The sequence below is a fragment of the Silurus aristotelis genome (genome assembly GCF_946808225.1).
Source record: "Silurus aristotelis genome assembly, chromosome: 22".
Taxonomy (NCBI): Eukaryota; Metazoa; Chordata; class Actinopteri; order Siluriformes; family Siluridae; genus Silurus; species Silurus aristotelis.
In genome coordinates, this window is record NC_139595.1 from 13,964,080 (window position 1) to 13,989,746 (window position 25,667).

At 36.0% G+C, this 25,667-nt stretch overlaps 2 protein-coding genes across 2 annotated transcripts; both read left to right on the forward strand.

Moving 5' to 3' along the window:
* Positions 1 to 1,173: 1,173 nt before the first annotated feature.
* On the forward strand, positions 1,174 to 10,695 carry ech1 (enoyl CoA hydratase 1, peroxisomal). Its single transcript, XM_083526236.1, has 10 exons — positions 1,174 to 1,402; positions 3,355 to 3,523; positions 3,598 to 3,686; positions 4,918 to 5,042; positions 5,748 to 5,796; positions 5,991 to 6,055; positions 6,512 to 6,582; positions 9,280 to 9,351; positions 9,778 to 9,928; positions 10,219 to 10,695. The coding sequence occupies exons 1-10, from the start codon at positions 1,369 to 1,371 to the stop codon at positions 10,321 to 10,323; spliced, it is 930 nt and encodes a 309-aa protein (XP_083382362.1). The 5' UTR covers positions 1,174 to 1,368; the 3' UTR covers positions 10,324 to 10,695.
* Positions 10,696 to 14,758: 4,063 nt separating this feature from the next.
* Positions 14,759 to 25,500, forward strand: prss16 (serine protease 16; the record flags this gene model as incomplete). Its single annotated transcript, XM_083524773.1, has 11 exons — positions 14,759 to 14,845; positions 14,995 to 15,094; positions 15,330 to 15,459; positions 15,540 to 15,663; positions 19,047 to 19,124; positions 19,771 to 19,818; positions 19,973 to 20,242; positions 21,511 to 21,646; positions 22,840 to 23,019; positions 24,575 to 24,726; positions 25,070 to 25,500. 11 exons carry the CDS (start codon positions 14,759 to 14,761, stop codon positions 25,127 to 25,129), a joined length of 1,365 nt encoding a protein of 454 aa, XP_083380899.1. The 3' UTR covers positions 25,130 to 25,500.
* Between the last annotated feature and the right edge of the window lie 167 nt (positions 25,501 to 25,667).

The following is a 25,667-nucleotide window of genomic DNA, read 5'->3' on the forward strand; positions in this document are numbered from 1 at the left end:
CACTAAATTAAAAATAATAATAAATAATAAAATAATAATAATGAATTATTTCAAATTTTGAACCATTTTATATTTTCATTTAATGTGGGATTTCAGTGAGAACGTTACTGTTATCATTTGCCCTATAAAGCAGTATAATACTGATTTAAAAACGCTGCAACAAGTAAAGCCTCTGCAAATTTCTCCTCTTTAAACACAAGTGTTTTTGTGCATATTTAACTGATCATTACAAATGCTTCATTTACTGAACAGCACAATTATTTTTATTCCCAGAAAACTGTTGACTAATTAATAGTAGCTATATGATCGACTAAGCACCTTAAATGTGCTGCAATATTCATAAGCTCGTCTTGCACTTCAGAACAACTGGTTCTCAAATGTGACGTGTTGAAAGCAGGAAAAATGGGCAAGTATGAAAAGTGACTCCAACAAGGTGCAGATCCTACAGAAGAGCGCCACCCTGCCAATGCCTTTGACAGAACTTTCAATTTCTCTTTGTGCTCCTTATCCTTTTTTTGGTAGGTGGTGAGATACTGACTGGACTACTTCTAATCAATCCCCAAAACTATAACATGCATATAATGCAGACATGCAAACTTTTCCAAAGTGAATGTTTATTTGGTGTGTATGTATATAAAAAATAGCAATTTCAGCAATATGAGCTACAGTCGCTCATCTGTTGGGACACTAAAAATTTGAATCAAAAACAATGCAATGATTTGCTAAATTCAAACTAATATTTTATTGGCAATAGAAACAAAGAATACATTACAAATGTTTAAACTGAGGAAATGTACAATTTTTGGAAAAAAGGTAATTTATTTATATATTTGACAGCTGCAACACGTTTTAAAGTTCATTGACAAGTCAGTAAGATGATTGGGTATAAATCTGTAAAAGACTGTCGATATATTGTGAAACAATTTCAGTATAATGATTTCAGAAACACTGAATATCCTGAACAGCACATAATATCAGAAGTTTCAAAAGAGAAATCTCTGCATTCGATGCAATTTAGTTTTAAAACAAAAATAAATCGTTTTTTTTAAACCCAAGCAGAAACACGAGTAAAACATGGCCACTGTTTTGTTTTTTTGTCAAAATTCTGGATTGAAATTGACGTCTCTAAGAAGCGCTAAACTGTATGTCCCTTCTCAGGCACCGTAGGAGGACAAACGGTCAAACATGGCGTCCTCTATAAATATTATCAACGCGCACAAAATCCGGGCTGAATCCCTATTAGATAGATAGAAAACTACATGAAGTGTACAAGTCCCTGTGACCGACCCTACATAGTGCCTTTATACAGACAGGAAGTCGTTTGGACTTTGCTTGTGATAGTTTGCTTAAGAATCCGAGCAAAGAGCAATGAACAGTATTGTGAAAGCTGCAGTTTTAGGAAGTAAGTCATTTAGACATAAAACTAAAATTGTAAACAATCGTGTAGTGTTTCGGTGAATAAGAGACAGCAATCTGGCGTGCATTTAACCCCTAAAACTCTGTGACTAGCTCTACTTTAGTATAAGCTCTGTAGTTTTTGGTTCATTGTATAATCTTGTGTTTGTTTGCTTGTTTGTTTTTGTTTTGCAATCATAAAAATTAAGAATGAGTAGCAAAAAATGTATACAACATGAAATAACCCAACAATGATTCGGTATTAGACACATATATTCAATTCTCGGGTGTTGTTCTGCAGCCCAGATGTCAAAATATGGTTGCATTTAATGTTGCATGAATGAATGCACCAATTCCATACAATTCAGTTTTATTTAGTTTATTTAGTTTTATTTGCATTGTGCTTTTTAACAGTGAATATTGTCCCAAAACAGCTTTCAAGTAGTAGTTATAAAGTTGGAATGTATCATTTTACTGCCTACAAGTTTGTTCCTTATAACTTTATCCCTAGAGATGGTATAAAGAAGAAACCTTGAGATGAACCAGACTCATCTATCCATTCAGTACAGGTTTATCATTGTTGAGGTGTGCTGATCAGTGATGGCCACTTAAATGGAGGTGGTAGATCAGTGGTTAAGGCATTGGATTTTGGATCGGAAGGTCATAGGTTCAAATCCCACCACCAAGCTGTCACTGCTGGGCCCCTGAGCAAGGCCCCTTAACCCTACCTTGCTCAGTTGTAAGTCGCTCTGGATAAGGACATCTACAAAATGTTATAAATGTTAATGTAAATGCATAACTGTTCATGCAAACTGTGGTACTAAGCCACTGTAGCAGACTGTTGTAATTACAGTTCAAGTCCATCATCATAGTTCTTGAGTTGTTTAGAAACTTCATGGATTTTTAGGTGGTTCATGTTCAAGTTCCTGTTATCATGTTCGCTGTGACAGCTGTAAGCAGTTGTTTTTTTCTTACAAATAAAAAAAAAAATACAAATAAAAAAAACGCTGGTTGTCCTGGTAATGAAAAACCCCATAAAACTTTCACCAAATGTCTAAAAAGTTATTGCTTTACTCCTGATTGTTACGAAATGCAGACACGGGAGATTTTGTTTGTTTGTTTAATTGTCTTGTAATAGAAAGCAACTAGGATTAGAATGTTTACTGTGATGTAGCACCAAAAATCGGTTTGTGTATTGGCATTCATTGTGTGTGGGGCTCTCACTAGGATGATCAGATACAAAACCAGACCGAATGTGAGACAAGGAGTAAGTTTGCGTTGGAGACATTTCTGATACTGAGAAACCAATATTTTGATGTCTATCTAATTGAATTTGAATTTATTGATTTATATGCCAGTTGCATCATACAATGCAAGAAACACTGTGCATACTGCATAAAAAACTGAAGAAACAGATCATATTTTGCTTTATAGAAGTAGCAGGTAATACCAGAGAGGCGTTTCAGCTCCGGAATGGAGCATAGCATTGATAGGTCACACCCACGTATATCATGAGTATATTGATGTCCATTCCTTTCTTCACTTTTTACTTCAAAATCTCACACTGATGTAACGACTGATGCTATCAAAGGATATCTTAGCTCTTCAATACTTTCTAGTCAAGTCAAGTTTATTTCTATAGCGCTTTTCACAGACATTGTCTCAAAGCAGCTTTACAGAATTTAACAGTTAGGGTGAACAATGTGTATTTGTGGCTGATGAGCAGCCAAGGTGACTGGGGCAAGGAAAAACTCCCTTGGATGTTATGAGGAAGAAACCTTGAGAGGAACCAGACTCAAAAGGGAAACCCATCCTCATTTTGGGGGATCTCTATTCTATACATATGTTGGAGGAAAAAAGTTTAGAACTTACTGAAATATGAATGTAAAAACAAAAGTTGATTTTGTACTAAAACCTTTGTTTATTTCCCATATAAACCTGTTGATTTGTGTTAATCAGACAGGGGGCTGTGGTTTCCTGCTCTGAACGCTGTTAAAACCATGTCGACTTCAGGAGGCCCCACTCCGCCTTTCACCACCCTGTCAGTCACCCAACCAGCCAATCACATCACTCATGTAGAGCTGCACCGACCAGAAAAACGCAATGCCATGAACAAGGCCTACTGGAGGTATGTTTTTGCATCATTATGTTTAAAAATACGGTACTCCATTATAATGATGCTGTGTTTTTATTTCTCTACAGAGAAATGGTTGAGTGTTTTAATCAGATTGCTGAAGACTCGGAGTGCCGTGTGGTGGTCTTCTCAGGTGCTGGGAAACTTTTCACAGCAGGTAAAATAATGTGCCATTTTAGTTCAGAATAGGGAAAGAGTAGACTTCGCTTCACCACAAAACTCTGTATGCTTTCATTCATTCATTCATTCATTTTCTCCGTAATTCGGGTCGCGGGGGCAGCAGTCTAAGCAGGCCCCCGCCTTTGATTGCTGCCCAATCCTCACAGCACCGTCCCTTACGGTCCCTCCTGCAGGTGGTGAGCCCACGGGAAGTCTGTATGCTTTCCTATTACAGAATTGGTTGAAATATGAATGTTGTTTATAGACTTTTAGAATTAGGGAATGTGCCTAGGCATTCATGTACGCAGTGAACAGGTTTACGTTATTTCGAATATTCGGGTGTTTGCTTTACCAGGTTCTGAAGTCAGTTGAAGTATTTAGTCAGCTTTATTATATTTCATTCAGTTCAATTTTATTTGTATAACATCTTTAACAATAGACATCATCCCAAAAGCAGCTTTCCAGAAAGAAATATGAAGAAGAAAATGCATCATAAAATCATAATTTGGGCCCTAAAAGGTATTTTCTCTATTTGGTGACACTGAATATCCATTAATTATTGTTCCATCATTAAACTGTACCTGGTGGCTGCATACATTTTAAATAAGCAAGTCTTCCATTTCTTTTTTAGTATAATTATGTACTGCATTAAGGCGATTGTTTGCAGAAAATTCCATATCAGGCTGTAGATGGAGATCAGGCTTCTCCTATAGGGCAACAAATAGTTTGTGGACTCATAATGTGAAATTAATACTTGCATTGGCTCTTATGAAGTCTTGGAAGTAGCCAGTTTGTATTTTCTTGTGATTTGTGATGCCTGCAGGACAGATGAGCCCTACTGTTGTATTGTAATAATATTCAGTATAGCTCTATTAAAAATATCAAACAACAATTGACACAATGAAGCTCATTTCACATCAAATTCATTCAGTTTAGCATTTCTCTATATAGCCTCTGTCACACGTGATCGATTCTTGAAAGTGATCCTGACTTTTATCACATGAAATAATCATTCCCTGCCCTTTCCTAACACTTCACCTCGTATGTGTTTATTAACTCAACAACAGACACCTGCATAATTACATTTGATGAATATTAAACAGCTTCATATGTGAAAATTGCATTACACTCCCTCATAAAGGTTCATAAACCGGCACGTCACTGAATATCCTGCATATTCCTCTTTTTTTGATGCTTATTTAAAGAATCCGTTTTCGATTTTTACATAGGTATTGATCTCATGGATATTGCCGGGGATTTGCTGCAGCCCCAAGGAGACGATACGGCGAGGGTAGCATGGTATATTCGCGGTATCATCTCCAAATACCAGAACACGTTCTCTGTGATTGAAAAGGTAGCCTTTGTTTTTCTGTTGAACCACATGAATTATAATGTTTCTAATTATATTAATTATAATGATATTAATTATTGTGACTCGCATACACTCTATGCTTAATCTGGATCAGCGTGTGGGTTATTATTGCTATCGCTGGCCGATATGAATGATGAAATATTGTCAAAAAAATCGAAAATCATTTCACTTTTTCAATCAGTCACCAGACTGTAATGTATTATTTTGTACAAAAGAACAAAAGAAACATGAAGAATTGTGGCAGATATTCCAAGATGCTCAGCAAAACCTTTTAGCTCATTTTATTATAAAATTGTATTGTTTTTTTTTTAAGGAGAAGCAGTCATCAAGGCGTTATAGCATTTCTTAATATGTTTATTAAGACTTGGTTCTTTCAGCATAGAGCGCTTTGTGACCTGCAAATGTTTAAGCCTAAATATAAATAAAATGTGTGCTTTTTTTTTTTCTTTAATTATACAAACATTTGGCAAATGCAGTTTTGCTGTGGTTAAAGAGGAATAAAACCTTTCAGAATTTGCAGTTAGAAAAAAAAGCTATTCACTGTTATTGAATTATTGGTGGTTTTCATATATGTTATGCAAAGCATATAGAGGTTCTGCATGCATATGCATTATTCACAGCATTATAGACTGGAACATGTATTTTATTTATGTAAATGAATCCTTTTTGTGTATGATGTGTCTGCAGTGTCCAAAGCCTGTGGTGGTGGCAGTGCATGGTGCTTGCGTTGGAGCAGGTCTGTCCCTTGTGTTAAATGCAATCGTCTCATTTCACACTGCATACAATATGGATAGAAATTGTGGTTTTCACATCTTCTGAAAGGCCTAAACCATCAGATAGTTTTCTTTTTCCTGAAGCAGGCCCTCTATATTTAGCTGCAGAAGAGTGAATTATCGAGCATTGGTGTGTATCTGATTTCTTCTTTGGCAGGAGTGGATCTAATCACAGCCTGTGATATTCGTCTGTGCACACAGGACGCCTGGTTTCAGGTGAAGGTATGAAGAACATGCGATACATCACTTATACGTTTACACTGGGATCTGTAAACCAGTAAGTAAAAAAAAATACACAAATGCGGATCCAAATCAGTTGATTGTTCGGCTTCGTACAGGCTGCAATGAAAGAGTTGCCCACAAGGGGGCACACTTTGACTAATTTATTACATTTGTTGACGTTTGAGCATCACGTGTTTCTATAACACCGTGGGCTGTTTTATGATGTAAGTCATTTATGAAAAAAATACACCAAAGACTTGCAGTGTAGTACCTTACGTCCTTGTATATAATCGAAAAATCAGAACATCCTGTTTGGATATGATTTTTGTTGTTTAATACCATATACTTCTGTTTATTCAAAATAACTAGTTATAGAACCAGTTCTCAGTGGATTCAAATATTCAGCCCCTGATGCTTTTATATACATAAATAATTTGTATATCACTACACATTCAGGAGGTGGACATTGGCCTTGCGGCAGATGTTGGAACTCTGCAGCGTCTTCCTAAAGTGATTGGCAGTCGTAGGTAAGAATTCAGTTAAATTCAATTCAATTTGATTTGTATAGTGTTTTTTTTTTTTTTTTTTTTTTTACAATGACCATAAGCTGCTACTTTTTTCCCACGTTTTGAACCCCGCGGTTTCACAAACTTCAAGCCAAAACACTGAACCCCATAACATTAGACCAATGAAATTTCCGAACGGAAATGAAAAAACGCACCTCACCTGTGTGATAAACTCCCCAGAGTAATAAAGTGGTACCTTGACCTACGAGTTTAATTCGTTCCGTGGACGAGCTCGTATCTCACTTTGCTCGCACATCAAATCAGTTTTCCATATTGAAAATACTTAAAATGGCATTAATCCGTTCCAACCCTCAAAATGACACCCCGTTTTTATGTTTCATGTTATTCAATTTGGAAAATACATTTCTAAATAACAAATCTTGTATAAAAACATAATAGAAAGAGTATGTAAAGATATAATAAGGTTTTATTCAGTGTGTGTGTGTGTGTGTGTGTGTGTGTGTGTGTGTGTGTGTGTGTGTGTGTGTGTGTGTGTGTGGAGGGGGGGTAGAGGCGATAAGCGGAGGCAGAGGGAAAACTCGTTTTTTACTATCACTCCTATACACTACGTATCCCTAAACTTTAAAATGTTTACTTTTTCTTCTTTGCTTATCTTAATTTTCGTCACAATCTTCGCTTTCTGGCTTCGCTTCTCCATCTAGCAGCGGCGTCTCGAGCTCGTACCTCAATTTTTTGCTTGCGTAACAAAGCAAAAAAATCGGCCGAGTGACCGCTCGTACCTCGGAAAACTCATACATTAATGCACTCGTAGGTCAAGGTACCACTGTAGTTGTGAAAGGAAGGAGGAAGACAGTGAACAATGACTTACTTGGTAGGCTACTGTTTAGATACAAGCCGTTGTAACGCGTTGGGTCTGGGTGAAGGGAGAGCTCGCTAACTCCAGTTGCAACAGAAATCATATAAGCACAAACAGGTTTCCAAAACTCGTGCTTTTTTTATTTTTCTTTGCAACAGCGTTATGGGTTAGTCAAAGAAACTTAGAAATGAGCATCAGAAAATAAAAAGGGCATAATCCTCGGTTTTCACACACGCAGTAATACTGAAAGTATGCAGTGCTGGTCTTTTCCCAAAATACCGCTATGCTCCTAATAGAAGCGCAACATATTTCAACATATTTGTGGAAAGTACATTAGTGTAGACATTAGTGTGGCTTATAGACAGGTGCGGCTTATTTATGGTAAAAATAAAAATATTTGTCAAATTCAGTGGGTGCGGCTTATATAAGTCTGGAAATTACGGTAATTGTTTGTCCCTGATGAGTGAGCCAGTGGGGACTGTGGCAAGGAAAAACTCCCTGAGATGATATAAGGAAGAAACCTTGAGAGGAACCAGACTCAAAAGGGAACTCATTCTCATCTGGGTGGCACAGAATGTCCATTCATTTCAGTTACATTTTTTTGAGGTGTGTAGTAATAGGTGTGTAAATGCAAAACTACTTATGCAGCCTGTGGTCCTAAACCATTATAGTAGACTGTTGATATGAATTACAGTGAGAAACAATCCTCAAAGTTCTTAAGTTGCTCATGGATATTCAGGCTGTATATGCATAATTGTTCAAAAGTTTGCTCAAATACTGTGGCGCAAGACCGTTCAGTGCTTTATGCGTCAGTAGGAGTATTTTGTAACCAATGCAAGATTTAATTGGAAGCCAGTGTAGACTGATTTAAACAGAGCTGATGTGGTCATATTTCCTGTTTCTAGTGAGGACACTTGCTGCTGCATTCCGAACTAACCAAAGCTTATTTATGCACTTACTCGAACACCCAGACAGTAAAGCATTACAGTAGTCTAATCTCGATTTAACAAAAGCGTGAACAAATTTTTCTGCATCATGTAACATCATATTTCTTATTTTAGTAATATTTCTAAGGTAAAAGAAGGCGATCCTGGTAATGTTATTCACATGAGCCTTAAAGGAAAGACTAGGGTCAATAATCACACCAAGGTCTTTGACTGCTGTACACACTGAAACAAAAACACCTCCAGAGATGCTACGTAATCGGAAAGTTTACTTCTAGCTGCATGCGGACCTAGTTAAAGTACTTCCTTCTTATCTGAGTTAAGCAAAAGGAAGTTATTAAGCATCCACTGTCTAATGTTCTTTACACACTCCTAAACGTTGTTAAGCTGATCTCTTATCTGTTTTTCTGAAATGTACAACTGTGTATCATCAGCATAGCAATGAAAGCTAACACCATGTTTACGTATATTTTTACCCAGATGCAGCATATACAAAGAGAAAAGCAGTGGGCCTAAGACAGATCCTTGTGGAAAACCAAACTTTACCTCAGAGAGTGTAGAGAATTCACCATTTACATCTACAAAATGATAGCGATCAGTCAAATAAGACCTGAGCCAGGAGAGAGCTGTTCCCTTTATTTAGAAACCACATTTTCTAGTCTAGTAATTGGGATATTATGATCAATGGTGTCAAAAGCTGCACTAAGATCAAGCAACACAACCAAGGAGACACAGCCCTGATCAGAGGCCAATAACAGGTCATTTACCACTTTAACCAGCGCTGTCACTGTGCTATGATGAGACCTAAATCCTGAAGAATGACCAACCCCAAAGTAAAGTAAAGATTTAATGGAATATAATGGTCTTCCCAAATCCTCTTTTTTTTCTTTCTTTCAGCTTGGTGAACGAGTTAGCACTTACTGCAAGGAAAATGCATTCTGATGAAGCCAAGAGCTGTGGATTAGTCAGGTATTGTGATCCCAGAAATAGGACATTTAAGTAGGAAATAGGTAAAGGTGAACTAAAAAGACCTGTTTTTATATTATTGCGTTAGCACGCAACATTTATTTGCATTTCGTGGTATTAAGACTCACAGAAGTGTACAATAATGTTGCAGAGGTCAATAACGACCTGACACAAAGCCATGGCTTATCCCTTACATAACATGATTAAAAATATAAAAAATTCTTATTTTTTAGGCCTCCCTTTTTACATTTTTATTATAAATCCAATTCAAATGAAAAATGTATTTAGCTTTAATACTTGGTTGATCACTGCAGTGTTGATACTGTTCAAACGATGTGACTTTGGGTTGTACCTTGTATTTGTTGTCATGCAGCTTCATTATTCAGTATAAATTATATTAAGTGCGTGTTCTGTTCTTCTTTGCTGCAGTCGTGTGTTTCCAGATAAAGAGTCCATGATAACTGGAGCTCTGGAAATTGCAGGTGAGATCGCAAGCCGGAGTCCTGTCGCTGTTCAGGGAACCAAAATCAACCTCCTCTACTCCCGAGACCACAGTGTGACCGAGGGCCTGGATTACATGGTAAGAACCTGCATTAGACATGTTTAGGATTTTGAGGCTCAAGGTAGACCTGCAAATAATTCCCAGTGTTAAGGATTTGACAGACGCTCTTATGAATATAATATATTCTAATAAATATATTCATTAAAACAGTGCTTATAGCAACAAGGGACAAATCAGAAGTAATGCCAGTTAATGACCTTGTTTCATAACATTAGATGTAACTGTAAACGTATAAAAAATATAGCATATTTTTTGTGATATCACAACATTGCACATGCGTTTATCCGATTTCTTGTCTGCGTCTTCAGGTGACTTGGAACATGAGCATGTTGCAGACGCAGGACCTTATGAAGTCTGCCCAGGCAGCCCTGGAGAAGAAAAGCCCTAAAGACGTGACCTTTTCTAAGCTTTAAAGTCAAAAGAGAAGGTTTAGTCCAAGATTGTGGAAGATGCCAGCTGTCTCAGACGTGGAATTGAGACTTTATCATGCACATCACATCAATAGTTCTTCCTGTTAAATCTGAATTGTTTTAGTTTTTTCATTCATAGACCAGTCACAAGACTGATGGAAGTGAAATGATTTATGATTCATTGTTAATTAATTGGTTTCTGCTCCTCTATAACTGCAGAATGTAGTTCAGTTAACACAATCCCTTGAGAGTTCATTTACATTTTTATTTGATCTATGTTACATGGTTTGCCATTTATGTGTGATTTATGGTCGAGCACCTAAAGCTCTAGTTGCATTATGTTTGTGAATAAAAAGGATTTCAATATAGAGTCCAGACCTTTTACCAGTGTGTGAGTATTATTATAAAAATTATTTTATATATTATTATATTTTATTTTATAAATTATTTTATACAATTATTTTGTATATTTTATATATATATGTATGTATGTATGTATGTATGTATGTATGTGTATATATATATATATATAAAATCTACTGTGTGTGTGTGTGTTTATATATATATATATATATATATATATATATATATATATATATATATATATATATATATATATATATATATATATATATACACACACACACACACACACAGTATCTCATAAGTTTTTTCGAAGTGTTTATATTATAATGTTATATAAGTTTGAAATGGTTTTATTAACAGCTATATTATAATTTTGATATTAAGATAAACATTTCAGTAAATAGTGTTTACGTATTACGGAAGTCTTAATACTTAATAGTGTGAGAGGGAGAATCACTAACAAATAGATTTTATATGTTTGCCATATAATAATCTTATTAGGGAAGAAATATTAGGGAGCTTTATTATGGGAAAAATGTTTTATAATATATAAATAAATAATCTATTAACAGCAAAGGGAGAGATGACTATTGACCTGCACATGAATGTAAACAATATAAAAAAAAAACACATTTATTTACAAATCTAGTGCAACTTATTCTGGATAAGGATGTCTAACAAATGGCATCATTTATCACACAGTTAGAAACACCATTAAGCACAATTAGGACAACGTTGGTCAATTAGACGCCATCACATAAGCGACTTGCCTGAAAGAAGCACTTTCTAATGGAACACTGAACTTTATATAATATTATAGGATCAATGATTGGATTGGATGTGCATTTATGAACCATTTTGTCCATCAGAATGACAATTGGAGGAAAACCTCCATACTCACTGTAATACATGCTTTTTGTTTTTGTCCTCATGAATTCTGCTAAACAATAATAGATTTTTTAATCCCAGAAGCTGTCTGCCTCTGTCAGGATGTTACTTTTGTAGCTGGAAGCGTAGGGTTATAAGAATCTAACTCCTTTACACCCTTGACCCAGATAGAAGTTTAAATTATCTACCTTTTTTAGACAGGAAAAAACCTTTGTGTTCTGATTCTCCACAGAGGAGACTTTCCTATTGCTGATTGCTAACAATTGCTGATTTGAGCTTTTTAAGTGTTTTGTAGAACATCGCATCTTTCATTTTAAAATATCACTTTTTCCATGTGCCATTTGTTTTATATATGTATGTTGGCTCATTTATTTAAAAGGTGTCCATAATTCTGTGTAATATGATGAGACCATAGCATGGGTATCATATGGTTATTTGAGCGTCCTGGTTTTAAGTTAGCATTACTGCCTGGTCCTATTGATGATGTTAATGTACATGTGTAGACAACATAAAGCTCTGAGCTGATGTTGAACTGGTACTTAAGGTCTTCAATCCCTCAGTCGCTTTGCGGGTGTATTCGGGTGCACTCAACTCAATAGAGTGGTGTCGAGTGGATTAAAAAATTATTTTCAAAGCTTATTTTAATAGTGAAACCTCTCTATGGAGCTCTCCATGATTCATTGGGGGGTAATGATTCTTGCTTTTGATTTTGCTTCCTCAGGTAAGACTAATTCATTTATTTTAACGTGTTCGTTAACACAAAATAATTGGCAAAAAAAAAGTATTGTTTCCTTAAATAAGTGATAGTAAAGTATATCTCCTTGCTTAAAATATTAATGTAAATATGTATTTTTTTGTATATAAATAGATAAACTAGAAGTCTACAATTGAAATAAAATTTCCACCCATACACTTATTTGGATATTGAATTATTTGTAATGGATTTAGTGACAACAGTTACAATAGTGTTCAATAGGAAAAAGTATTTCAGTAATGTCAGTCATAAAAACTTTTGTAAAGACATTTGTATATAATGTAGGAAACTGTTCTTCTAAAAGTTAAACAAAGTCCACACAGAATTTCATGAATTCATGTTTAGCAGATCATGTGTTAAATACAGAAGAATCATAGAGATTATGAGTCATTACATAACATTTACATTTATGGTAATTAGCAGAAACCCTTATCCAGAGTGACGTACAAAACAAAAGTGTTTCGAAATCTCCAATAAATACATGAACACTGGTTCACTCCATTACAGACTGCAGGGTAACATCAGCCTACAACAAATTGATTATAACCACAATCAGAAATTGCTTTATTACCAAGTATGTTTACACACACAAGGAATCTGACTTCTTGCGCTTCCAGTGCAGGAGAAAGTACAGACATAATATAACAAAATATAAGTAAAACAGACAATTAAATAATGCACTATATACAGAAGTAGAAATATGAATGAATGTACATATGTTATTTACGTGTGCAGTTTACAAATGTATAATTTGCATTCTATGTATAAATGTGACAGTTATGACGGACAATGTGTAGTTATGAATATTTGAATAGTTCAGACTGAGTAAAGCCTGCGGGAAAAAACTTTTTTTGTGCCTGGCTGTTCTGGTGGAAGCATCTCTGTAGCCCCGACCAGAAGCCAACAGTTGGAAGAGAGAGTGGGCTTGGTGTGTGGGGTCCAAAGGTTCTTTTCCTCACTCTGGAGGAGTGAAGATCTTGGAGGTTGGGCAGGGGGGCACCAATAATCCTCTCAGCATTCCTAACCATCCATTGTAGCCTGTCACTGTCAGCTGAACCAAACCAGACAGTTAAAGACCAATGTAATGATGGCCGTTTCAGCAGCTCCTGTAGCAGGTTGAATTTCCTCAGTTGGCGAAGGAAGTACAGCCTCTGCTGGGCCTTTTCAGCAATGGAGTCAATATTATTGTCCCACTTCAGGTCCTGAAAGATGGTGGAACCCAGAAACCTAAATTACTCCACTGTTGTTACAGTGCTGTTCATGAATGTGAGTGGTGGGAGTGCTGGGGGATTTCTCCTGAAGTCCACATTCATCTCCACTGTTTTGAGCGTGTTGAGCTCCAGGTTGTGTGATTGCACCAGACAGACAGCTCTTTAATCTCCTGTCTTTAAGCAGACTCATCTCCGTCCTATATATAACACAATATAACACAACATTTCTTAATATATAAATGCATACAACAAACAGGGAAAAATAAGAACTAGTTTAACTGTTTCAGGAAGAGGTAGGTAAATATAAATATATTTAGTATACTCAATATAATTTTGTAAGCCCTTCCCACAGTTCACACCTTAAGGAAGATTGGAACTACTCTTGAATAATCACCAGAGAGAATAAGCATAGACCAACACTATAGGTTAAACGTACTATACAATTACTATACAATACAAGAATTTAAATAACCCGAGTTATTTATAAATACTCTACCAGAATCTGATCATAAAAAAAAAAAAAAAAGCTAACGTACACAAGGTGCCTGGCAGAGGGTTTTTTTCTGAATGGAACTTGAGCCCAGTGAGATCATGGTGTATTGAATATCACCAAAAGTGAAATGGTTCTTAAGACTCATATCACTTAATATTTAGCCATCAATAACACACAACATTTAAAAAAAAAAAGAAAGTTAAGGGCTTATAAAGTACTTTTTGGGTGGCAAGCTCAAAATCACTGCATTCATATAATAATTAAGAAAAATTAATGAAACACGTGCTTGTATTTTCATCTTTTTCTTAGACAGCTAGCCAAATTGAGAATCTCTCCTGATAATGCTAGCTTTTGAGGTAATATAAGATGACAAAAGCTTTCTTTGCTAACCTTTTTTTTTAAGGTTATATTCACTAGCTAGGTGATATTAGCATGCCACACAGATGTTCTAGAGGATTTTTATTCATATAAGCTAGCTAAGTTAAACTACTCTAACAGGATTTCTAAATAAATGCTAGATAGATCGGTAACATAAACTATACTAACACTTTCTGTGTTTTTTTTCTTCATAATATTCACTGTTATCACTAGCTGACATGAGCTAGCTCAACAGATTTTAGAAAAGTACAGAAATGTTTGCTATTCTTCCATATAGGGCGTCTGTTTTGGAAGTTGAAGGAACAGGTGCATTCAGTTCACGAACAAAGAGCTGAACGCCGTTTGCTGATGACGGACAAATCTCATCTCATCGAGGGTCAAATTCAACAGAAAATTGACCATTTTAATGGCAGAAACACGGACACCCTACCTCAGGTCCTTTACATTATTTAATAAGAAATATGACTGGATAATAAAAAATAAATAATCAAAGATGTTAATAAAACAAAACACAATTTCTGACACATTTTTTATTCATTGTTACATTCCTTATTAATTATTATTATTACGTGCTTTATTTTTAGAAATTCATTGTGAATGAAGCCTTCTGGAAAAAGCCTGGTGGTCCTGTGTTTCTCTACATCAGTGGGGAAGGCCCTCTGTCTAAATTCAGCCTGCTTGTTGGTACGTTATCTAGAACGAATATAGGTATAATCTGTAGTTTTTTGTGATTCATGTTATTAGATTTTGTAATTCTGCTGGTAATTGATTAATATTTGCCTAATATTAATGTATCTGAGGAAGAGGCCATGCTACACTATTTTTGTTATTTGCTAAAAACCCACATTCCCACATGTCTGTTATTCTGGCACCTGGCCAATGAAACTCAAACTTAATCTGACATTTATCTCTCCCGCAGGTCACCACGTGGCCATGGCAGAGAAATATGGAGCACTGGTCGTGGCACTCGAACACCGATTCTACGGTACGAGTATCAATCCAGGTGGCTTGGAGCTTTTGCATCTGCAGCACCTTTCAAGCCAGCAGGCGTGAGTGAATACCTTTGACAATGTTTACACAGTACACCTTTCGGTTATGAAAATCTGTTATCTTTACTTCTCATGCTTAGCCTTGCAGATCTGGCTGCTTTCCACAGCTTTATCAGGCAGAAATACGACCTCACTGACAAGAACATCTGGATCAGTTTTGGGGGCTCGTATGCTGGCGCTCTCTCTGCCTGGTTCAGGGGAAAGGTGATAAAAGATACACAGTGATTGATTTTTATTTAAGGTGAAAGGTGATTTTAAGGTTTTTATTCAATCACAGAATAAAACAAATGTTGTCTGGATGAATGATTAACATTAAGCACTTTTTGCAGTGTAAGCTTTTTATGTATGATGATAACGTTCTACATGATCGACAACAATATTATTAAAATGAGTCTCAAAGTAGCCTAATATGTGCCAAGAAAACAGTCCAATTTGTTATCACTTCTGACAAAAGGCAGGACGAATCCAAATGAAATGAAAATACACTACTCCTCAACCCTGCCATCTACATGCCACAGCAGATATCATAATTTGTTATACCGCAAAAGGTTTTTCCAATCTTTATCTTCATGTGCCTATGGGCTCAGCTAACTTTTCTTAGCTGACATGAGAAGACCCTGACGTTTTCTCCTACTGTGGCCTATTTAATTCAAAGCTTAATGTGTTACTCTGCTATAATGAGTGGTTATGGAGTGTTGCAAATTTTCTCACCACTTCTATTCACCAAAAACCCCCCTGAATTTATACAATCATTTGTAAAAAAAAAAATGTAGCGGTTAACAGCATATCTTAGAGTTTAGCAATTTACGAGACTTTTTTAGGGTCCAAAATCTACTCCATACAATACAGTAAAACGCAATTGGGTGTGCAGTTAAAAAAACAGTAAAAGTAATGGTTACAATCATGAAGTTGATGGGTTTTCCAATAATATGTCCTGAAGTGTTTCATTCCTTTTATATCCCAGCAAATTGCCCCCCCAATCATTTGATAGTTATGTCCTGTTATCAATTACTTTACAGCAGCTATAAACGTATTGTAGACGCAGCTGTAAGGCATTCCTCATTGCAATAAACACGTAAAGCTACAGCTATAGCCCTGACCGCGGATGCTAAACTTGGTACTCCTTACTAAAAGCTTATTAAACATCTCATAAGACTTTACCTTATCAATATGTTTAATGTGGATTGTGTACCTTACTAGTCCTGTACAAGTTTCAGTACTGTAGAATTAATAATAATACACAGTAAACCGCTTGACCGCGGAACATTTAACAGCACTTTTATGAAATTAATTTTATTCCTTATAGAAAAACAATAGAATCTATTACAGAAATTTGAATGGATTCCAATGCAAATACATTACAACCTATTAGCTGTTAATCATTAAAAACCATTACCAATATATTTTCTTCACATAGTGTGTAAGTATACCATTAAATCATCGAAAGCCAAAAAAACAACTGAAGATATTTATTGGAATCGTACGTTTGATGACGTAATGATCACTATTGGTGTGCAATATATACTAACAAGTGGTTATGTACTGGTTCTAAATTATCACCAAAAGTGAAATGGTTCTTAAGACTCATATCACTAAATATTTAGCCATCAATAACACAACCATTTTTTTTTTAAAAAGAAAGTTAAGGGCTTATAAACTACTTTTTGGGTGGCAAAAAATGAAACACGTGCTTGTATTTTCATCATTTTCTTAGACAGCTAGCCAAATTGAGAATCTCTCCTGATAATGCTAGCTTTTGAGGTTATATAAGATGACAAAAGCTTTCTTTGCTAACCTTTTTTTTTAAAGGTTATATTCACTAGCTAGGTGATATTAGCATGCCACACAGATGTTCTAGAAGATTTTTATTCATATAAGCTAGCTAAGTTAAACTACTCTAACAGGATTTTGAGATGAATGCTTGATAGATCGGTAACATAAACTATACTAACACTTTCTGTGTTTTTTTTCTTCATAATATTCACTGTTATCACTAGCTGACATGAGCTAGCTCAACAGATTTTAGAAAAGTACAGAAATGTTTGCTATTCTTCCATATAGGGCGTCTGTTTTGGAAGTTGAAGGAACAGGTGCATTCAGTTCACGAACAAAGAGCTGAACGCCGTTTGCTGATGACGGACAAATCTCATCTCATCGAGGGTCAAATTCAACAGAAAATTGACCATTTTAATGGCAGAAAATAGGCCAACAGCTTTTGATCAATCAAAAACTAACATTTAACAGTAGCACTTTTATGAAATTTATTTTATTTCTTATAGAAAAACATTTAAATCTATCACAGAAATTCTAATTGGATTCCAATGCAAATACATTACAACCTATTAGCTGTTGATCATTAAAAACCATTACCATTTCATTTTCTTCACATAGTGTGTAAGTATACTATTAAATCATCGAAAGCCAAAAAAAACAACTAAAGATATTTATTGGAATCTGAATTTTTGATGATGTCTTAATGATCACTATTGGTGTGTTATATATACTATATATATACTAACAAGTGGTTAGTACTGGTTTTTAAAGTCATGTGGTCTACTTTTAATTTGACAAAGGTGTTCTACTATATAGAAAGCAACATATTATCAGTAGAGACCTACAAGGACCATTAAAACCAATTCTTATTTTTACAATTAAATCCATTATACATCCAATGAGAGTTTCTATATCAATTATTTTCCAGCAGGGTTTACATTTGTTATTGCAGTGGAACCTCGATACTCGTGACCTTGACACTTACAACCTCGATGGTACGAAACTTTTTATTTGGACTGAGAGTAACTCGCAAAAAAATCGAGAAGCTGCGAGTGGCTCGAAGGGTTGTAGTTTCATTTCATTTCATCTTCTCCCGCTTATCCGTAATTCGGGTCGCGGGGGCAGCAGTCTAAGCAGATTCCCCAGACACTTCTCCGTGTCCAGAGATCGGGCTGTCAAGGCCCCCGCCTTCGACTGCTGCCCAATCCTTTCAGCACCGGTCCCTTACGGTCTCTCCTGCAGGTGGTGAGCCCACGGGAAGGCGGCCCCACGTCGCGGTCCTTGATTTATTTTTCTGTAAGGGTCCCCTGGCCTTGCTCAAGGGCCCAAGGGTGGCAGCTTGGTGATACCGGGGCTTGAACCCCCGACCTTCCGATCGGTAACCCAGCGCCTTAACTGCTGGAGCCACCACTCCCATTTCAAAACAGAGTTTGTACTCATAAATTACATAAAAATGTTTGAAAAACGATTTTATCATTGTATTATTCATTAAAAGTAGTAAATAAAACATTTATGACAAGTAATTTACAATTTTTGTTGAGTTTACAGTACATGTACGATTCCCCTTTGAAAAAGGAACCATCAAAAGAAGAGTTGATTTTTTGTTACAAATGAAGGGGTCATGGAACGTAACCCCGCGAGTATCGAGGTTGCACTGTACATAGAAAAAGTATTGTATATTGGTTGGCTGTAGCCTGGATAATATTCCTGGACTACCCTCAGATTTGTGATTCAAATCAGCAGCGCATAAACTCTTGTATTACATTCTTCCTCATTGGTCAATTTCTAATAACTATTTTTATGGGGTGTCATAGTTTCCTCATCTTGTCTTTGGGGCTGTAGCATCCTCTGCCCCTGTTCAGGCCAAATTGGATTTCTCTGCTTATAACAAGGTAAACTTCCACACAACATGCTACTACTATCATCAAACACAATATGATATAAACTATATGGACTATAAGTTTGTGGACACCTGACCATAAGACTTTTTGAACATCCCATTCCCCATTTAGCACATATTTGCAGTTATAATAAGCTCTTCTCTTCTAGGAAGATGCTCCACTAGATGTTGAATTGAGCTTGGGAAGATTTGTGCTCATTCAGTGACAAAGACATTAGTAGGTCTTGATGTCAGGTGAGAAGGTCTGGGGTGCAATCAGGGTTCCATTCTCTCTCACAGGTGTTTGGTAGGGTTGAGATCAGAGCTCTATAGCAAGCCACTCAAGATCTTTCACTCCAACACATTTACACTATATCTTAATGGAACTGGTTTTGTGGTATTGTCATGTTTGCACAGATTTGGGTCTTCTAGTTCAAGTGAATGAAAAATTCAATCCTACCACACTCAAAGACACTTACACAAATACAATTGGGTATCTCCAACTAGCCATTTTAAGGAAGAACCACATATGGCTGGAAAAGTCACGTGTCCCAATACTTTTGTCCTCATAGTCTATTTCACATTTCTTTTGCATTCTCTTTGGACAATGTAAGTATATTATATTATTGTATTTGTTCTTCTCTGTGTATGTAACCCAGGTGGTGGGACATAGTCTTACGGAGAAGAGTGTAGGTGGCTCAAATATGGTGAGATTAGATTTTTTTTTTTTTTTAAAGCCTATTATTGTTAGTATATCCTTATTCGTGTTTAGGTGTGTATTTCCTCAATCTATACTATATGCTCTTGAGCTTATTAATGTGTTTTCTGCATATTTAAGTATTAAATGTATGTCTCGGTCAGTGTTTAAACAGCGTTCGGAAGGCCTTCGAGGCTCTAAAGGCAGCTCTGCAGGGGGGAGAAGAGATGAAGCTGATGAAGGATTTTGGATGCTGTGATGTGCCAAAGAGCCCCGAGGACCGCACAGAGCTCGTGCAGAGCTTGGCTGACATCTTCATGGGAAGTGTGCAGTACAATGAGGAAGGAGTGATGCTGACCATCGCTCAAATCTGTGACATCATGACCAATCAGAGCCAAGGGGAGGCCTATGACAGGCTGGTTAAACTTGCAGCGGTGTGAAATTTGACGTTTTGTTCGTTTCTTTCCTGCTTTTATGCTTTAAAATAGGTACATGTAAAAAACTAAATTGTAAAATGGGTTTTACAATTTGAGCACATACAGAGAAACTTCTACATTGTGTACATTCAGATCACTTTTAGGTACTTTATTAGTTAATTACGTAGTTAAAATCTAATCAGAATTCAATTAATTTTAAACACATTTCAAATATAGATAATATTTGTGCAAAAATTGTAATTGTATACATTTTATCAGTAGGAAAAATGTAAACGAATATTATAACTAATAGCAGAACATAATTATTTATTTTACTAGATCATATATTTTATAAAAATTATTTCTATGCTTCTACCAATACTAATACTAATACTTATAATAATAAGTATAAGAACAACAAAAACAATAAACGTTCATAAAACTGAATAAAATCAAACAATATCACACTTCTTTTATGTTCTTTTACCTTTAATTTTCAAATATATTTTAGTGGTCATGTCTCGATTACTGTTATTATTGCTCTGCTATATTGCAGACAAATGTTTGTTTGTTTGTTTATTCTAATACAATTTTCTCTTTTTACTTTTCTATGTACTAATTAAAAAAATATATAGTGTGTATTGATTGGCCAAGGTAAAACGTGTATGCTTTACAGTATATCAGGTTTTCTAATATATATTTACAGTATATTATTATTATTATTACTATTATTATTATTATTATTATTATTATTATTATTATTATTATTATTATAATTATTGTGCTATTTTTTGGAGCGGGAGCTCTGAAATCTGTGAAGCTCATCAATAATGCTGACAGAGGAAAATTACACTTTTTATTTTTAAGTTATGCAGCACGGTTTTCCATAGAGGCGTATTTCATGTAATTAATTGGGACAAGCAGCAATGAATTAAGTCTGTAATTAAGACTTTGTTAGGTCTGGCACAATTCTGTATTGCTCATTTTCAGCCACTAATGGGATTTATTCATTAGTGTAAGCAATGTAATAAATGAGGTCTCTACTACATAGGCAGTAAGACTTCTGGGATTCTCCAGAAATCTCCAGAAATGCTGATGTGAACAGAAGGTGGCGCTGCTAAACTCTAAATGCCTGTGTATTGCTTACAGCTGAGTTGCTTTACTTATTTTAGTGTATTGTATTTATTTGGTATATTCAGGTTTCCCTTTGAAAATGCCCCAGGTATGTTGTGAAATGCGATTATAGTGGTGTATTTTTCAAAAACTTTTTTTTTTCATTTTGTTAGACGTATCGTGCTGTGGCAAAGGAGCCCTGTCTGGATATCTCTCATCAAAACACCATTCTGAACCTGAATAAAAGCACCAGTGACAGCTTCGGGTACAGACAGTGGTACTACCAGACCTGCACTGAATTTGGCTTCTGTATGAGTACTTTCACACACACACACACACACACACACACACACACACACACACACACACACACACACACACACACACACACACACACACACACACACACACACACACACACATCAAGATTAGTGCTTAACCTTGAAGTGCATGTTTGTGCATTTTGTTTAACATGATCTATTGAGAAAAATAACGATATTAACATTGCTGGCATGTTGTCTTAGGAAAATAATGGTGTGATGCTGTTGCACCATTTATAACACCATGACAAAGTGCTTCAGTTCCTCTTATGCCACTGCAATTTGCTTACAGTTACACTTTATATTCATTAAAAAAACAAAACAACAAAAAACAAGGTAGTTTATGTTATCACTTATGTTATAGCAGCTATAAGGGGTAAGTCTCTTTGTATCTCTTCTGAAGTAAATATGCTTCTCACTCTTAAGACTTTACCATGTTGAAATATCAACTGTATCAAACCACCCCAGAACAGAAATGATTATTAAGAATAAGTAACTATTAGAACGAGCACAATGCTATAGAAGCACTTTAATAGGCAAATAATATAGACTGTAACTAGCAACTAGCAACTAATAGCTTGTGACCAATCAGAATATAGAATTCTGTAGCGCTGTGGTATAAATCTGCTTTCTCACCTTGTGATATAAATAAGAAGTGTGAGCGTTATATAAAGCAGCTGAGCAGACAGTAGAGAGCTATAACAAAGTTCACTTTCTCATTAGTTGATCTGAGATTTCGTTAGAAATTAAAAAAAAAAAAGAAAGGAAGAAACCAGCCAATCATATCATGTTATATTGTGACAGTCTATTATCTATCTATCTATCTATCTATCTATCTATCTATCTATCTATCTATCTATCTATCTATCTATCTATCTATCTATCTATCTATCTATCTATCTATCTATCTGTCTATCTGTCTATCTGTCTGTCTGTCTGGCTGTCTGTCTGTCTGTCTGTTTGTTTCTTTTTTGCAATCCTGGGTGATTCCGAATGAGTTAGAATTGAAGCCTACCAATCCCAGGTTTCAATGTACAGTAAATATCCACATTTCTGCACTGTAAATGGCATGCATGTATGTATGAGAAACTAATGCATGTAAGGCTCTTTTCTCGCCTTTATTTCATGTTAAAGATGCTGCATGCATGTATGTAGATGAATGTGTAAGCTGTATGTGTGCAGATCAGACCTGTGACGATGCTAGCTGCCCATTCATGCGCACACTGACGCTGCAGGACCACACTCAACCCTGCCTCCAGCTTTTTGAGATTCCTGAACACACACTCCCCATGAACATCGCCTTCACCAACCAGTTCTACGGAGGAGATCAGGCCCGAACCCAGCGTGTACTCTACATCAATGGTAAAAGTGAAATGTCCGTCATTACACAACACAGTCAGAGCAGATAAGTAAGTCTCGGCTTTTATGGGATGAATAAATAACAGTGTTCGTAACAGTAAAAACGCGGAAGAATTTTGGCTGCTTCAAGAAGCTTTTGGATGAACAAGAGATGAACCATTTCCCATCACAAAGAACCTTTAGCATAAAGGGCACTTATAATGGGAAAAGATAAATGATAAAAAGAAGAGTTCTACAAAAGGTTCCCTGGGGCACTAGTTCTCAAAGTGGGCTTTGAGGAACCCCAGGGGTCCATGAAGCATAGGCAGGGGGTCAGTGATGTATTTGCTGTGTTTGTTTGTTTTTTAAACAAAAATTTGTTACACAGGTGATAATCACAAAGCACAGCATTATTCAAGCTATTATTTTTGCATATTATTTGTATCTTGTATCGTTTGTCCCAGTCGACTGCTCAGTTGAATTGAATGAGTTTTAATTCAAGCCTCAATAACTCAAAACCAGAATGACCTCTAAATAATGTCACATTGGGCGTCATGGTGTCACTCGGTGGAAATTTCTGAAATAACATGCTCTGGGGGTTTGACTAATATTCGGAATATCATTGTACACATTTGAGTAATGAACCTAATATTTGATATTAATATACAGTTAATGGGGTATTTGACTGAAAAGAGATTCTTTATGAGCGTGTGTGATTGTGTAAAGAGTATGATCATCATCATCATTATTAGTATTCTAATCATCGTTATTATTTATTAACAACATTTGAATAATAGTAATAATAATTATAATAATAATGAGCAGCAGAAGATTATGATTTAATCTTTCAAGTCTCTCAGCAAGCCCACAAATATGATAAGATCATTTGACATATAGAAATAAACTGCAAAAATTAATTTTGTAAAAAAAAAGAAAAAAAAAAAAAAGAATATATATATATACACACACACACACACACACACACACACACACACACACACACACACACAAGTTTATATAATTATTTTTCACAACATGACTTATTTACACAGTCAGCGGTTGTGAGGACAACAAGCATTTCCATAAATATGTTCCCCTTATTTGAAATAAATGTAAGAGATTTTTGTGGTGTTGTGCCATTGTACTAGACAAGTTGAATTCTTAATGCTGATTGGATGGATGGTGTGCATTAATTGTCTGTTGGACCAAATCCTGACAGAATGATTCTTTATAGCTGTTTTAATGCAAGTGATAGAAACCAGTTTGTCTCCGAAACATTCCATAACATTACATGTAACAAGAAAAAGATCCAACTTTTCACATCATTCATTATAAAATGTTATATTGTGCGGTTATAGAAAAATAATTACACCTAATGCCTGGTTGTGTTTCGGTCAGTACTTTAAAAAAAAAAGTTAATCATATTATTATAAAAATCAATAGGGTTAAGTGCAACATCATGGGACAGCTGGGTAATCCAGTGGTTTCTGACTGAGTAGCTAAGAACATGGTGTTTGCAGGATATTTTCAATGACGTGGGCTATAATGACTGATCAAACCGAGTTTTTCATCACCTTAGGTGACATTGACCCTTGGATGGAGCTGAGTATTGTGCATAATGGGACCGGAGTGGATGAGGACAGAGCTATCGTGATTCACGGCACTGCTCACTGTGCAGATATGAACCCTGCATACTCCGGGGACAGGCCCTCACTGCGCCGGGCCAGGAAGGTGAGAGAGAAAGAGAGAGAGATAGAGCGAGAGAGAGAATGATGGAAGCACAAAAACTGAAATAGATTCTGTGGGGAAACGGTAGTGGCATGTGTGAGAACAAAGATTGATTACGGTAATACTTTGGGTGAAAAGCCACCCTGACGTAATCCCCAACACACACACACACACACACACACACACACACACACACACACACACACACACACACACACACACACACACACACACACACACACACACACACACATGCACTCTCTCTCTATCTCTCCCTCTCCATCTTTCTACACACCCACACAAAAACCACAAACACACACTTCTCATATTTTTTCTCTCTGCACAGGAAATTGAAAGGCATGTTGTCATGTGGCTGAAGAGTGCAGCATGGGAGCACACGCTCTAACCAATCAGCACGCTTGAAAGCCGATCACCTGACCGAACCACTTTGCTCTGCCGTGACCCTTCTCTTCTGCCTTCTGTCAAATTATCTTATCAGGCTGTATGTGTGATGTGAGTGTGTGAATGACTGTGTGAGTATGTGTTGGGATAGAAAGTGACTAAATGTGTGTGGTTTGGATGTCTATCAGTTGGCCATTACTCTGTGTGTGTGTGTGTGTGTGTGTGTGTGTGTGTGTGTGTGTGTGACTTATAATAACAAGACATTTATATGCTCTTATTAATCCTTTCATATTACCACTGTGAACATAATATTTATAGGACGTCATGGTGAACCGTTTAACGTTGCAAAAACACAAGCTGTATGTCTCATGCTTTTTGAATCAAGTCGGAAAAAAAAAACAAATAAGCAATAAAGCCATTCATTGTGGTGTGATCAGTGGATTCAGTGCTTTCTTTCGCGTCCTCGAACAATTTATCCATTGTGAAAGTAAACAGTAAACTGCAATCAAACTGCCAGCTGTGAACAAACCAGGTGACAGACG